The sequence below is a fragment of the Stegodyphus dumicola genome, chromosome X2 (assembly GCF_044657685.1).
Source record: "Stegodyphus dumicola isolate Sdum_Otavi_A_Nest chromosome X2, ASM4465768v1".
Classification (NCBI taxonomy): domain Eukaryota; kingdom Metazoa; phylum Arthropoda; class Arachnida; order Araneae; family Eresidae; genus Stegodyphus; species Stegodyphus dumicola.
Window position 1 is genome coordinate 99705647 of NC_140781.1, and position 15786 is coordinate 99721432.

Consider the following 15786-nt stretch of genomic DNA (forward strand, 5'->3'; position numbering starts at 1 on the left):
TGTGGCTGCTCATTTTCACTAGAAACTCATGGAATGAAATTTCTCAAAAACTTTAAATGGTGTCTGGAAGAAAATCTGTCTGCTCATTTTCAGAACATTATAAAAAACCACTAGAAACTGGGCAAGTCACTCATGTAATGGAAATAAATTTTCTCAATTAGTTGATAGTAACTATAACAGCAAACTGCTAGACTCTTACAGCAAAGAGATGATAATTGAACAGCTTACAGATACATGAGCAATATCACTACTCAAGAAGCTAACACCTGATACCTAGGTCCACCAGAAAAGCATATGAGAACTGCAAGCTCAACTGAAGGTTTATTTGATTTATATCAAATTATATAAGGGCTATATGCTTAAGAGGAGACTGTGCTTTTGGAGAATACACACACTAATTGGAAATTTTTTTAGTTACAAGGATAGGGAATAAAAAAAAAATTATTAGCTTGTTATGAAGAAATTTCATGAGAAAAAGTCATTGAATAATCAGATGAGCTTGCTGAATTTTGCGAAATCACTGGCATCAAAATAGCTCCATTTTTTATGTAGCACATTCATGTTAACACTATTTTGCATGGACATGCATGCAAACTACATTCTTTATTATATAACTTTCTTCTAAACGAGTTTTCCCACTCTTAGAATCAGAGTTTAACTACAATTCCGACGTATTTACATGCAATATTAAATCCTAATGTGTACAAATTTGACTTGCACTCATTTTGTTGGTCCTGCCTATCATATAACTTTGGAATATTAATGTAATACATATTATATGATTATTTATTAAAATGTATTACTGTAATATGACGTTTTGTATAATTTTACCAATGATGAGAATTATATTTTACTTGAGAGATAAGGTAATTATTTTACATGTGCAGGGGCTAAAAATATCTACTTACTCTAAAAAAAAGATTCACAAAATCTTTTATGATCAATCAAATTTTAACAGGATATGGATACATTAAGTTTATTATTTGTTTGATAATAGAAGTAATTATCTAAGCTTTATGTCCCCGAAAGGGTTAAGGTGCATAATTTTGAAAATACAAGTTTATACTCCAAAATAGTAGACTGCTGCTACCTTCATTATAAATCTTGGCAATTTGCTTCTTCTCTCAGCCTAAATTCCAGATCTTTCAATACACTCGCTATTCTGAGAATGGCAATTTTAAAAAAAAAATAATAATAATCAAAGGGAGAGGGGAAAGGCTGAGATTTTTAAATCCTTCACTGTAAGATCTACAGGGAAGGGGGGGGAATCACCTTATACTTCAATATTTAATTTTAATGCAACTTCCACAAGAAATAATCTTATTCTCATTTGATCCATTTAAATTCAATAAACAAAAAGTTATGAAAAACATTTCATTTCACTTTTTGACTCGCTATAAAAGGGTTACAACATCTTGAAATTTCACTACATTACTTTAGATTATACAGCAAACCAAAAAAAAAACAAGTATCCTCTCATACGTGTACATCAATCCTAATTATTGTTTCATATATTAATGCAAATAATAATGAAAAGCATAACAAAAGGCATTTAAACAAAATTTAAAAAATAAGGAAAATTTATTACCAAAAAAAATCAACTTCTTAACATTTAGACACTAAAAGTGCATGCAGAACTCGATTCTTGATTTTCATTATTAGTTTTAACAGCTGTAGTTCACCAAAGAACATTCTTGAGCAATGAAGGTCAAAACTTTATGCATCTTTTCAGTACCTGAAATTTTCAGCTCTCAATTTATACAAGAACAAGACACAGAATTTCAAGCTTCTGGCACAAAATCAAATAAAATAAAATGTGAAAAGAAAATTTTCTAATAAATAAGATAATAAATTATTTAAGCATATACATGCACAAAAAATGCAGCTATAACTTAATAAATATTTCAGTGATATATTCATGCTTTCACAGAAAGTAAAACAAAACAGATAACCTTTAACACGAAGGAAAACTAATTTAAGAATACTTAACAAAATATGAAAATGCAAAAAATAACTTTTGAAAAGCTTGAGTTAGAACTGAATGATAAGATAGACATCCAATTGTGGTATGCTAAAAACTATTTTGAAAACCTCAATGCAAGAGCTGATATGCACCTCACAAAATGACCAAATTGGATTATTTGATTATGATAAAACACCTTACAGCTATCTGTTAAGGGAAAGGTATACCTGTATAAATTATATTCAGACATATTAAGCCTTTCACATACATTAAATCATGTTCAAAACTAAAGACACATATTTTTCTTATAATGCTGGGTAAATTTACGAGATGTATTGCAGGTGACATTAAAAATATGTTTAACAAATGTTAGATTAAAAAAAAAAACCCACCCATTTTAAAATTCTGACACAGAGTACATAATTTATAAATGCTTCAAAAAAAGGGTGTGGTAGAGAAATCAACCAAATAATTTTTAATCAAATAATTCCAAGATATAATGAAGCAGATGAATTTTGTAATTAAGTACAATTCAATGAGTAAATATTAAATCCTTTCATTATTAGACACATGGACAAAATTAATACTTTCATATGTCTTAACAATAACATACCTCATTCATTTAAATAATGTTAAATTATGACAGAAAATATGTTTTTGGAGATGCAGATATCTAAAATAAAAATCACATGTTTTAACTACATTAATTAAAATAGTTCCATCAGAGCTTTCATGGATAGCCACACTCTCTGTTGATCCTTTAAGTTTTATCTGACGAAGTGACAATTTATATCTATACCTTTTTTGCTTCCTTCTGAATGAAGCTTTTAAAGCCCATTTACAAACTCTGTAAAAAATACTTAAACTAAATTTAAAGTGTATGATTTTAATTTTCAACATTCAGTTTTACATTTATACTGTGTCAGCCAATTAGTTATTTCAAGCTCTCTTCATATTAGAAAAACAGTTTTCTGAATATTCAATAATCTATTGTGAAATTGCCAGTGCTACAAAACATTCTTTTAATGAAATAAGTTAACTATTTTAACAATACTACTAGTTTGTATGCATGTGCTATTGTTAATGGCACATGATGAATAAATGTCAGCAATTGAATAGGTAAGAACCAACTCTAACTGAATAAAATGTTATGCAAACAACTTTGTTATCTATTAAAATTTAATACATTCATATTTTTCCTCTCTGTTAATGAATCAGCTTTCTGATGAGCTCAAAATCCATTTTGTAAATGAAGAAAAGCATAAATTCTCTCTGAATAAAAAAACTAATTTTTACACATCCGAAATTAAGTTACCTGAGTTGGGGAAAGCAAATAATAAATGAAAATACTGTTAATCAATAACACAACAGTGCTTTTGTTATCAAAAGAAAATTTAAAATGCATACAAAGTTGAAAAAAAAAAGAGAGAGTTAATAATGTAAACTTCATCAGCAAGAAAAAACTATTAAATGTCTCTGATTCAAGAAATGGTAGCTGACATTTTCAATGCAAGCTTTAAGCGTGTTATTTTTTCATATTTTTTAGTTACTCTGAGATCAAGTTATTTAATTATCGCAAAGCACAAAAAGACTATATGCTTAGAAATAGAAGCCTGTAAGGAGATATGTTTTTTACCCAATGGCAGGCACATGCCTTTTTGGCACTGGCTACTCCTAAGGCTAGAAGTGTTGGCTATTTTATTGTGAAAGCACCTAACAAGGAGGCAACATTGCTTGCTATGAAGGGGAACAGACAGTTACAGCCATACTTTTTCAAGGATTCAAACCCAGGCTCTTCAGTACTGCAATAGGTTCCCCTAACCACTATACCATCTGTGCAGCCTGTATAGAGATATAGGTTAACTCTTTGAAGGGCAGTGGTTACCTACAGTAACCGCCTTTTCTACTGAAGGTCTTACTCACTTGTGTGAGTGGTTTTCAAGACTGACCATTTCTGAAGTTCCCTTATAGCTCACTAGATGGCAATCAAGAAACATAAGCCAGTAGTTGATGCAGCAATTCGTCTTCAAGAAAATAAGCATTAGCCATTAAAGACAACATCACGAAGATGTGCACTCTGCTGCACCAAGAAAAAGCCTGTAAGAACAGTGTGGGAATGCAGCACATGCAAAGTTGCATTCTGCTTGAGAAAGAAAAACTGTTTCCATGAGTACTATAGAGATTTATTTGTAGGGATGTGTTCTGTGGGCAGTGGTCACTGACACTAACCACCAGAAATGGTCATTTTTTCTTTCACCCGTCTTGGACAAAATGTGTGTAATTGTCACAAATAATTTTATTGTAACACCTGATATAGCAAATAAAACAAGAGCTTTGCTGAAAAAGTTAATTGCCTTTTCCTGCCCTTCAAAGAGTTAATAGGAAATAATTCATATTGTGCTGCAATGTGCTGCATTCCCACACTGTAAGAACAGTGTGGGAATGCAGCACATGCAAAGTTGCATTCTGCTTGAGAAAGAAAAACTGTTTCCATGAGTAGTATAGAGATTGATTTGTAGGGATGTGTTCTGTGGGCAGTGGTGAACAGTGTGGGAATGCAGCACATGCAAAGTTGCATTCTGCTTGAGAAAGAAAAACTGTTTCCATGAGTAGTATAGAGATTGATTTGTAGGGATGTGTTCTGTGGGCAGTGGTCACTGACACTAACCACCAGAAGTGGTCATTTTTTTCCACCCGTCTTGGACAAAATGCGTGTAATTGTCACAAATAATTTCATTGTAACACCTGATATAATAAATAAAACAAGAGCTTTGCTGAAAAAGTTAATTGCCTTTTCCTGCCCTTCAAAGAGTTAATAGGAAATAATTCATATTCACATTACATACTGAAGTTACTGGTGCACATTACATACTGAAGTTACCAGAAATTAATGACTGTAAAAGCTGCTTTATTAATTGTGTAATAAAGTGCATTGCAAATACGAGTATGCATGAACACTGCACCTGCAAAGCATTCAACTGATGAGGTAGGTACCTCAGTTCTGGGGCATTCTTCCCTACTCTTCAAGAAAGGCACTTACTAACTGAAGGTGAGTCAATTGAGTTTAAGATCCAGATGCAGTGTGTCTGATTAATGTATTCCAAACATGTTTTATTTGACTCAATTACAGGTAACATGTTGACCACTCTATAAGCTCTATTTACTCGCCAAGCATCTAAGTCATATGGCATTTTTGATGAGATCAGGCATTATCATCCATAAAAATGGCAGGAATATAAGGCACAACTAAGGGTTTAAGAACTCTGTGCCTAAAACTCTGAGCAGTCAAAGACCGATCTGGAATACTGTATGGATCAGTATGCCCACCTAAGCTGGTTTTTTGGGTTTGGTTTATTTAATTACGGAAAAGCCTCGAGGGCTATCTGCCTTAGGGGTGGACTTTCTAAGGGAAACCTCGTATACACTTGGGGAAATCCATGAAAATGGCCCATGCAGCCAGCCTGTTCATGGGATTCGAACCTCGGACTGAACTACCAGTGTTCAGTGACTTGACTGCTCACTCACCTAAGCTTATCTTTGCACAAAAAAGCATCTGACTCCAGTGAAACTAGAGATTCTCACTCAGGAAGGTATTTCTTTTGGGGATGACTTTCATAGCTCATTCAGGGGGAATGCAATCACCCTTTTTTTCATCAGTTATGTATTTAGTTTTAAATTACGAATTTTACAAAACTACTTTTATTCAAGTTTTGATGTTTAACATTTTCTATACTTTTTCTTGTTTAGTTTATACAATGCATTAAAAAATAATCTAAATTTAATTAACTGTATACATAATTTTTGAGTTTGGGACAGGAGGGGGAAATGATCACGTAGGAATAATGAAAGGGATGCATGGGGAAAAACGATTGAGAACCACTGAGCAAAACACTACTGTTCCTGAAGACTTGCTGAGTTATATCAAGTGTCATACTCTCTCCAGATCAGAAGTCAAATATACACCTCTAAACAGAATCTGGGCTCTAGTCAGCAAGTTCTGAATCATAGCATTCTTTAGCTGAGTTTCTTCTAGTCCCTATGATGATGGAAAACCAATGAGATATTCAAACTAGACTTTGTGAATACAATCTAGAATAATGAACGTATCTGAAAATTGCTAACACTCTTATTCTAACAAACATTATGTGAGATATTAGCTGCAGAATGACCTTGATGCCTTTTAAAATTTCCTTTCTCCTGGAACCAACTTTACAGATGCAATGATCTGCTTGCTTCCAACCTTCCAATGGCTCAATGCATGGTATTTTCTAGGTAGTTTGGCAAGTTAACATCAAATAGATGCCACAAACTAGTTCTCAACAAATGGTACAAGAATACAATTCTGATAGAACATCCATTTTATGTTATTTTCTCATCGACGCATAATTTTGATGTCACTGTTGCTAATCTGCATTTTTAACTGCTTTCAACAACTGTCTTTTAATTACTCTAAGGATATTTTGGCAATCTAATAACATTTTATTCAACTACTTTGAATACAATAATTTAATAAGAATGCTCATCTCATTTGACCTGTACGATTGATTCCATTTACCACTGTGTGGCAAAATCAATGAATACTTATATACCAGGTCCAAACATCTCATTATTTATTGTATTAATATCACATATTTCAGAGATAGGGAATAAGGAAAAACAATATCTATGTATATCTGTAAGTTTTTTTTAATGTTCATTAACTACACGCATGTCAATTTCATAATGAATACAATTAGGAACATAAAACAAAATCTTATTAGTATGACATAAGCTAAAATTTTTCTCTTTTTCAGATGGCATTATCATCTTTTTGTATTACATGCTAGTTGAAAATAATGTCTTTAATAATGTTCTTGAAAAATGATTGGATGGAATAAACACAAAATGTTGCAGTCAATTTCTAGTAGCATGTTTGTTTATTAAAAATATGCTTTTCAATGCAACTTAACTTTTCATTTATCATATTTCTCCAATATCTTTACATATTTCTATCTATAAGGATACATGTACGCACTAAGGAAGATGTATGTGCTAAAGATAATAATCTACTGAAGCACATTTAAAGCAAAGCTGTAAATAAAATTTAAAAATGCATTTATACTTATTTAGGAAGACTTTTTACTTACGTGTAAATAGAAATATGTTTGAAAGCTTTTCCTTTTCTCCCCCCTTTTAAATTATGCTTTCAAGTTCTATTAAAAGTAATAATTCAGTTAGTTATGTTGCAAATCTTCAATTAGAACCTATGTCGAAAATGGAGAAATTAACAAGTCTTCAATAGCTTATTATAGTTGGAAATTTAATTACAATTTTGGCTTGATTTGGGTTTGCAAAAATTATCCAAAGAGCTTTTTCCATTCCACATTTTTCTTGAAGCTTTTCACATTCACAAATATTTACCTTGTTCAGTTAAAGACTTTAATTTCAATCCAGTCCTTCCTAACACTTTTAAAATTCTATTAACAACTTAATTTTTCATTAACATTTCTCCTGACAGATGGCACTACCTTCTCATTTACTTTACTCCTTTTGGATATAAATACAATCATGGCTTTCCCTTCATTGTAGATTTCTTTACCCCCTGATGATGAGGGACTCGTACCTGTTCGTGCTAGCAACTGATAAGAGTCTTGACTAAAATCTATGGCAAACACAAGGTTATTGCTTTGCTTAATTTTATATCAATTAGAAGTTACACAAATTCAGCTTTAATGAACTGAACAGCAAACTTTATTAAAATAGATCCTAATATTTCACGTACATAATTAAGAGTTCGGCATATGTGCTAATAGTAAAATTATGGTACATTCAAACAGCTATAGACATTCTTTAATTCCTGTTTAAAAAGCATGGATCAAAATTTAATATTTCTTTAAACTAAGGCCACCTGAGTGAAAGTTCCAGATCTAAAAATTAAAGCACAATTGATATAAAATTTATCAGAGTTCTTAATTATGTACATTTTAACAACTCATGCATCGGTATAAACTAAAAACAGTTTAGTAATAATTTGGTTTTCTAAACTAATAGTATGTTTCTAAAAATTGTTCTGAATATTTTTTAAAACATAGACAGTGGTATTATGCAAAAGAATTGTTTTGGTTTCGTCTGGTTTATTTAATTATTGCAAAGCACATGAGAACTATCTGTCTAAGAGAAATGATGCCTTCGTGGAGGCCTTTCTAAGGGGAACTAGCTTGTATACACATTACACATGGGGAAAACCATGAAAACGACAATGCAAGTAGCCCCTTGGCTGGGATTCAAAAGCCTGATGAACTACCAGTGTTCAACGACATTACTATTCGGATTGGGCCAATTGTGTAAAAGAAACATATTTTTAATACAGAATATATTGATTGCACTATCCTGTATTTATTGTATTACAAATAATGCACAGCAAACCTTTTTTGCACTGTGCATACTATGCACATTTCAATAGTTATTTGCTAATTTATTCTAATCACACATATATATTTTAAAACTCACATTTAATTAATACTAGTTGTTCCTACTTGTTAATTTTGGTGGCAGTCTAACTAACATGTCAGTGGTAAGGCTAATTTCCCATTAATAAATACATTCTCATTTGCTCTACGGATGGACACAGGTTATTTACTTTTTTCCATTTTCCCTCAAATTTGATACTGTATATTTGCAGATAGTTATCTCAGATAGTTATCTCAGTCACTTAAGTGAATGTGAACCAGTTTCCATCAAAAAGTTAGTTTGTCAGAAATTATTAATCTCATACATATGTTTCTAATTTAATCTAATTGTCTGAGAATTAGTGCATTTGCAACGATTTAATAACAAACCTTAAAAATAGGAAGGAAAACAGCTTCCATTTTACTGTCGACAAATCTCAGAGAATGATTACGTAAGAATAAATTAAGAAAGAATTAAGACAGAATTAAGAAACTAACAAGAAGAAAGATTTAAGAAAGCTCACACATACAGACTAAATCATATGAGGCATTAAGGACTGATCATATGATAAACAAAGGACAGGTATTCTTTTACATGAATGCGGTTATGAGGAAAAATCTTTAGCAAACTACCATGAACAGAAATCATCAGTAACAATTAATATGTAAATGCCTATATTTCAAACTGTAATTATGTAATATATAAACATGCAAATTTCTTTAAACTAAAAACTAAACTATTATTTATTACTATAGAAAGTTTAATATTGAATATATAATTAGAATGATCACAAAATACTAACTTTTAACCTTCAGGCATTAAAATTCACCCAAAAATGAGCAAACCAAACGAAATGGCTTGAATTTTAATCAATTTAATCAAATATAACATTAAATGACTTTAATAAAAACTATACACATACCTGCTCTTACTGAGCGAAATCGAGGCTCACTAAATTTATCCCATAAAGAAACTATTATGGCAGCAGTTCCCAAGACTACTACAAGTACCAAGTATATTAATTTTGGTTGAAAATTGCAATAAAATCCATAATATAGCCATGGCACAAAAGACCCAATGATTAAAAAAGCAATTCCACAATAGTCTAACCTATAGTAAAAAGACAAAAATAAATCTAACATGAAATCAGATACAGTATTAGTTCTTAATTTTTCTGATAAAACAAAATTTACGAATAAGGAATAAAAATTGCTGGTAATGGAATTTTTAAAAGCATAACAATTTTAGTCAACATTGAAAGCAAAGGTGTTTACTTGTACAAAAAAAAAAAAAAAAAAAAAAAAAAAAAGATAAAACTCCATTTATCGGAATTATTTACATTCTTATAAAATATTTGAGAAAAAAAAATTTTAAAACTTACATTTCAATAATTTAATATAAAATACCAATAAGCATTCAGATAGCAACTGAGTGCCATTACATACATTGTAATGTAAAAAAAGAAGGGGGGGAAAAGCAAAAAAGCAGAAAACTCCACTTATCGCATTTATTTACATTCTTATAAAATATTTGAGAGGAAAAATTTTAAAAACTTACATTTACATAATTTAACATAAAATACCATTAAACATTTAGATGGCAAATGAGTGCCGTTACATACATTAGATGGTCAGAAGTATCTGGACACCTCTAGAAGCGAGTTATTTGCTCTATAGCATAAAAGTATATGTTGAAATATGTATTAAAAAAAGTAGTCACATTCAGAGACATAAAATTTAAATGTGGAATATCAGATCAAGTTTAAAATAGAAGTAACTGACTGCTTCTATTGAAGAAAATCTGTTCATGAAATTTCAGCAATGTTAAAAGGGAGTACATTCACAACTGTGTATAATAGTGGAATGTTTCAGATGTTCTATCTCTTCAACCAACATCAGGTTGGTCATGCAATTTGACAGACAAGAAGTTTACTTCACAGAATAATGAAATAAAACCATATAGAATCAGATGAAGACTTTTATGAAATATTTTACACTTCTTGAACAATGTCAGCTCAATGACAAGTAATAGAAAGCTATAAAATCAGAGTTTTAACAGGTGCAGGATGATAAATTAAGTGATAAATCCCCAAACAAGTTTGTTTGGAAGTCTAATGACCATGTCTGGGGATAGAATATACCAGGTGAATGACATTTACAAAAGTATTGAAGTTTTATGGAAGAAACATTATGACATGATCTCGTTTTCTGCTGTTTGGCCTTGATCTTTCAGTTCCTGTGAGGAACACAGATGCCTATCTTCATATTTCAGACAATTCAGCAATACCCATACTGTTGTTGGGAGGGTCTTCCCATGTTTCTGCATTACCAGGCTCAAATCCACATGCTGTTTAATACATGAATTTTTGATACAGATGCCAAAGAACTCCTCAGCTAACAGCAGTGATCTTAAATAGCATAGATCATCTATCAGATAAACTGGAATGCCAATTGTAAAGCAGGTGACATCATCCAAAATTGCAGATAGAAAAAGTTACTGCTATTCTGCAAAAATGAAACGTTCCAAGAAAAACGTACAAAATTTTAGAGGGTAGCCTCCTTAAAAGACTAGTTATTATCATCAAAGCCAAAGGATGTCACATTGAATATTTAATTCTTGCCATACAGGCACGAGTATACACTACAATTCTATTCAAGAAGCATCTGGATACTTTTGATCACAGTGTACATGCATAAAAAGAAACCAGCACCAACCACACCAGTACCAACTAGCATAACTTTAAATGGTAATATTGATCTAAACCAAAGAGGAGAGACAATCTAGCTAAAAATCATATTAATGTGAAACAGATCTAAAGGATAAACTGAAACAAAGCTAGATATTAATTCTATTTCATTACTTTCTATTACTTAAAATTATTCCTCAAATGATTCACAACTCTTTATAGTCTTCATTTTGTACACTTGCAAAATGTGAGAGAACGTGAACACATTTTAAACGCATAATGTAGCAAATGAACAAACAAAGGAATCACACACGGACATGAAAAAATACATGAGTTCCAACTCACAGCACTTTTACAATGTGTACTAAATATGTTACAGGGGAAAAAACACCTGCAAACAAGGCATTTATAAAATTATTAAACATATGAGTCATATTTGCTTTAATTTCTGAATTAACATTTTCAGCCATTTTGAAGGTTAAGAGTTCTGGAAAATCCTTTAAATATGCAAGCTGTTAAAAGCACAATCGCAAAATATTGGAAAAATGACATAACATTTAAATTAGTCTCATCATTTTCCAAACTTAAAGTCAATATTAGTTTCTTATATAGTATATCCCTTTGTAGAAAAAGGCTTATTTAAAAATCAGTTTTTCATTTAATCCTGCAACAGATATGCCAAAAGGTATTCATAAATGGTAGCATGTATGATAACTATCAGCTATGTCAATTTTAATGGTCAAAAATTTTGCTACAGGTGAATACTTGCTTACAACACTCTTAAAAGAAAGAGGAGAGGAATGTATTCTCTGCCCAAACATGCCTTCTGTGGGCATAATTTGCAAATATATATATATATGTTAGTAATTATAACACTGGAAGATTTTACTTCACACTCTTAACGCATAAATTTAAATATATTTTCATAACATACATAAATGCATTTACTAATTAAAATGCTTTGAATTAATTTAAAAATAAAATATAAAGACTGCAAAAATTAATTTTTGTTACATACTTCACATCATAGATAATAAACAAAAATTAATTTTTGTTACATACTTCACATCATAGATAATATATGTCACAAATAAAATTAAAATGCTTTTATAGGATGTCTAAAGAGACAGCAAAATGACTTCCAGAGAAAGAGTATTGAAAATAAAGCATAATTAAATCAAACAATGTAAATATAGAAACAGAAAGAACCACACCAGAGCATGTACATCTTTCGCAAAGCATTTACAGGGTTAATAAAACACAAAAACATCTGCATAACAAGAGTTTCTATATTAACACAATTTAAAGTGGATACAAACATAAATCCAGAGCAAAAACTTAATGCAGAAAATAAATTGGTCCAATATACTGAAAGAACTCATTTCATCTGTCTACACCGAAACATGAAAAAACTCTGAACTCATTCAAAACATGGAGGAATGTAATAAAATTGTTCACAAGATGATATATGAGAAATTAATGTCTTTTACCAGTAAGATTAAACTCTTAAAGCACTTCAAGTCCACTATTTTATAGCTAAAAAAAAGATATCTCAGTGTACTTCTTTAACTGCCAAATTCATTATGTCAAAAACCTTAAAACAAAAGTGGAAGTCTGGGAAGATCTATGAAAAAATATCATCCAAGGATTTCGCCAAAAGTATATGAATGAATTTAAGTCCAATTCAAGACAACACAGATACCTTCGAATTGCCAGTAAGTAATAAACCAAATCATTTCTGAGCTATTGGAAGAGCTAACAAGGATATAATTATGCACCAAATTTACCATATTCTTTTTTAAACTAAATTATACATCAGTTTCATATTATTTTCCAACTCTTCAGCATTAAAAATTACCCTAATTATGTGAAACTTTTCAAATTACAATCTTGATCATTCTTGCCATCAGGCCAGTTTTTACCCCAACAAGCAGATTTTTAGATTCGCAGTCTGGATTAACTATTAATTTATCCGATTTTCATAGAAATTGTAAAATTCTGATGAAATAAAATAAATTTGGAAAAATATTGGCAAGTATTTTATTTAAACAGATAATGGACTTCATTCCCACCCAAAATTATCCAAAGGGCAGAAGTGATAGAAAATGTAATTCTGAATTTGTAATCTGTGAATATTCTAAAGAGAATTTAACAGTTTCAGTTTTTTAAGTTTTAATCTCTATTTTAATTATTCATGATAAGTAAACAAGTTCTCAATATGTATGTATATTATTTGTATAAAATTATAATGTATAAATAAATAATTAAGAAGGTAAAATTCATAATTGCCTACAAAGAAGATTTATACAGATGCTAATTAATATCTAGTAATTATATTTTTTTACAGAATAAATATAAATTTCAGATTTCAAACAATTATCTTGATTATTCTCTCTTTCTGAGTTGAAGCAGCAAGACAAACATTTTCACAAACTTCAAAAGATACAAATTTTTACAAGATCATTTTGTATCTTGTGAAAATTGAAATAATCATTAAATTCAGTTACATTCCTGAAATACGCAAATTACATATAATTACAAAATAATCAGTGATGTGATGTGGAGTGATGATCATGTGAGATGAACTGTTGAATTTTTAAACTTAAACCTAAAAAAATATGAAATCTGCCCCCAAATCCAAATCTGCTCACAATAAAAGGGTCTTCATTCACAGCTACAGGCTCATTAAGTACGTAGCGTATTCGGAAACTAAGTACCGTTTCGTTCTAGTGATGTCGCAGCGCTGTGGTAGGCGTCCCGCACATGCGCACTGGTCTTTCTTGTTCACTGACTTTCAATTGCCACCATTTTGGTTGCTCTATGTTGTGTTTTCAGTTTGCTGTGTACATTCAAAATGTTTAAGACAATTAGTTCTCCCGCTGATTGTGAGATTCGTGCCGTGATTAAATTTTTTAACACGAGGAATGTTAAACTGGCCGAAATTTATCGTCAAGTGACAGAAGTTTACGGTGAATACGCGATAAGTGATGGAATGGTGAGAAAGTGGGTAAGAATGTTTAATGCAGGTCGAAGAAATGTCCACGCCGAGGCTCGGAGTGGTCGGCCTTCTGTTGTCACTGATGATTTGGTAAGGAAAGTTGATGAAGCAATTCATGAGAACAGACGCTTCACAATGACAACTCTTTCAGAGGCATTTCCACAAATTCCACGTACTGTTTTGTTCGAAATTGTGTCTGACCACTTGAATTATCGCAAACTATGTTCCCAATGGGTTCCAAAAATGCTCACTGATGTTCACAAAACAAAGCGACTTGGTAGTGCCCTGACATTTCTCATGCGGTATAGTGATGAGAGAGAAAACATTTTAAACCAAATTGTGACAGGTGATGAAACTTCGGTGTGTCATTTCACACCAGAATCGAAACAACAATCGATGGAGTGGAGACACACTCATTCTCCAAAAAAACAAAAGTTCAAAGTGACAATGTCATCACAAAAAATCATGTGCACTGTCTTCTGGGATAGGAAAGGAGTTTTGCTTACTGAATTTATTCCCAGAGGTGAAACCATTAATGTGGCACAATATTGTGAGACTTTAACATAACTAAGGCATGCCATTCAAAACAAACATAGAGGAATGCTCAGTAAAGGAATTGTGTTGCTCCATGACAATGCTCGGCCCCATACTGATGGTGTTACTCAATCGTTAATTCGCCAGTTTCATTGGGAGTTCGATCACCTGCCGTACAGCCCGGACTTGGTGCAGTCTGACTATCACTTGTTCCTGCACATGAAGCGCGAGCTTGGTGGCAAGCGCTTTGGATCTGACGATGACATGAAAAATGCTGTGGAGTCGTGGTTATCGAAACTGGCAGGAAGTTTCTTTGATGATGGTATACAAAAACTGGTCACCCGCTATGACAAGTGCTTGATCATTGGTGGAAACTATGTTGAAAAATAGTTTAAGGCATGTATTTTCATGTAAAAATAAAATTGGATTCGAAAAAATTGTTTTACTATTTTTTTTCTTTCAAAACGGTACTTAGTTTCCGAATACCCCTCGTATTAGACTTTCTTCAGCTTTACTACAAAAATATTTATATTAAACTGATAGCTACACCATGTAATTATGGCCCAATCATTTTCCAACTTATGAAATCTGAAATTTTATACAAACTTTTCAATTAAAAAATTTCTACCACAGGAAAAGAATAATACTACAGACTGATATCCGACATGGACAGGGCTTTGACAACTCTGAATTTTAGATCATCAGTTTAAATCTAGTAAGATAACATGGAGAAATTATAAAATTAAAGACGTGAAATAGTGAAGCATTTATAACCTTAAACAAATCAAAATTTAAAAGGCCTGTCTGTTTTATTCAATATTTCTTTCAATGTAAGCTGTTTCATTTTTTTGTGCTGATACTTTCTCTTTTATTTTATAGACATGCAATTTCTAACTCAGTGATAAAGTTCCATTGTTCAAGTCCTGTAATTGCCATACCAGAAACTACTAAACTGTCAATTTAAATCTTTTCATCCACAACAAATCTGTCCCCTCCTTCCTTATCAGTAGCGATATTTGGGGATTTAAATGGAAATTTAGAATTCTTATAATAAAAAATTTCAGGCCATGGATTTCACCATATTAATGATTGGGGCATTGTCATATCAATGGAAGACATCTGTAATATTTTTATTTATTATAACATCTCCATATTTCTTCAAAATTTCAATTAATT

General features: G+C 31.4%; 1 protein-coding gene across 9 annotated transcripts in view; it reads right to left on the reverse strand.

Annotated features, from left to right (window-relative positions):
* The window catches only part of LOC118188616 (adiponectin receptor protein-like), a 52368-nt gene that overhangs the window by 11628 nt on the left and 24954 nt on the right, over positions 1 to 15786 (reverse strand). For all 9 annotated transcript variants that reach the window (XM_085810159.1, XM_085810157.1, XM_085810156.1 and 6 more), the window contains one exon: positions 9315 to 9502. In XM_085810159.1, coding sequence (XP_085666285.1) covers positions 9315 to 9502 — 188 coding nt within the window. The remainder of the gene's footprint in view (positions 1 to 9314; positions 9503 to 15786) is intronic.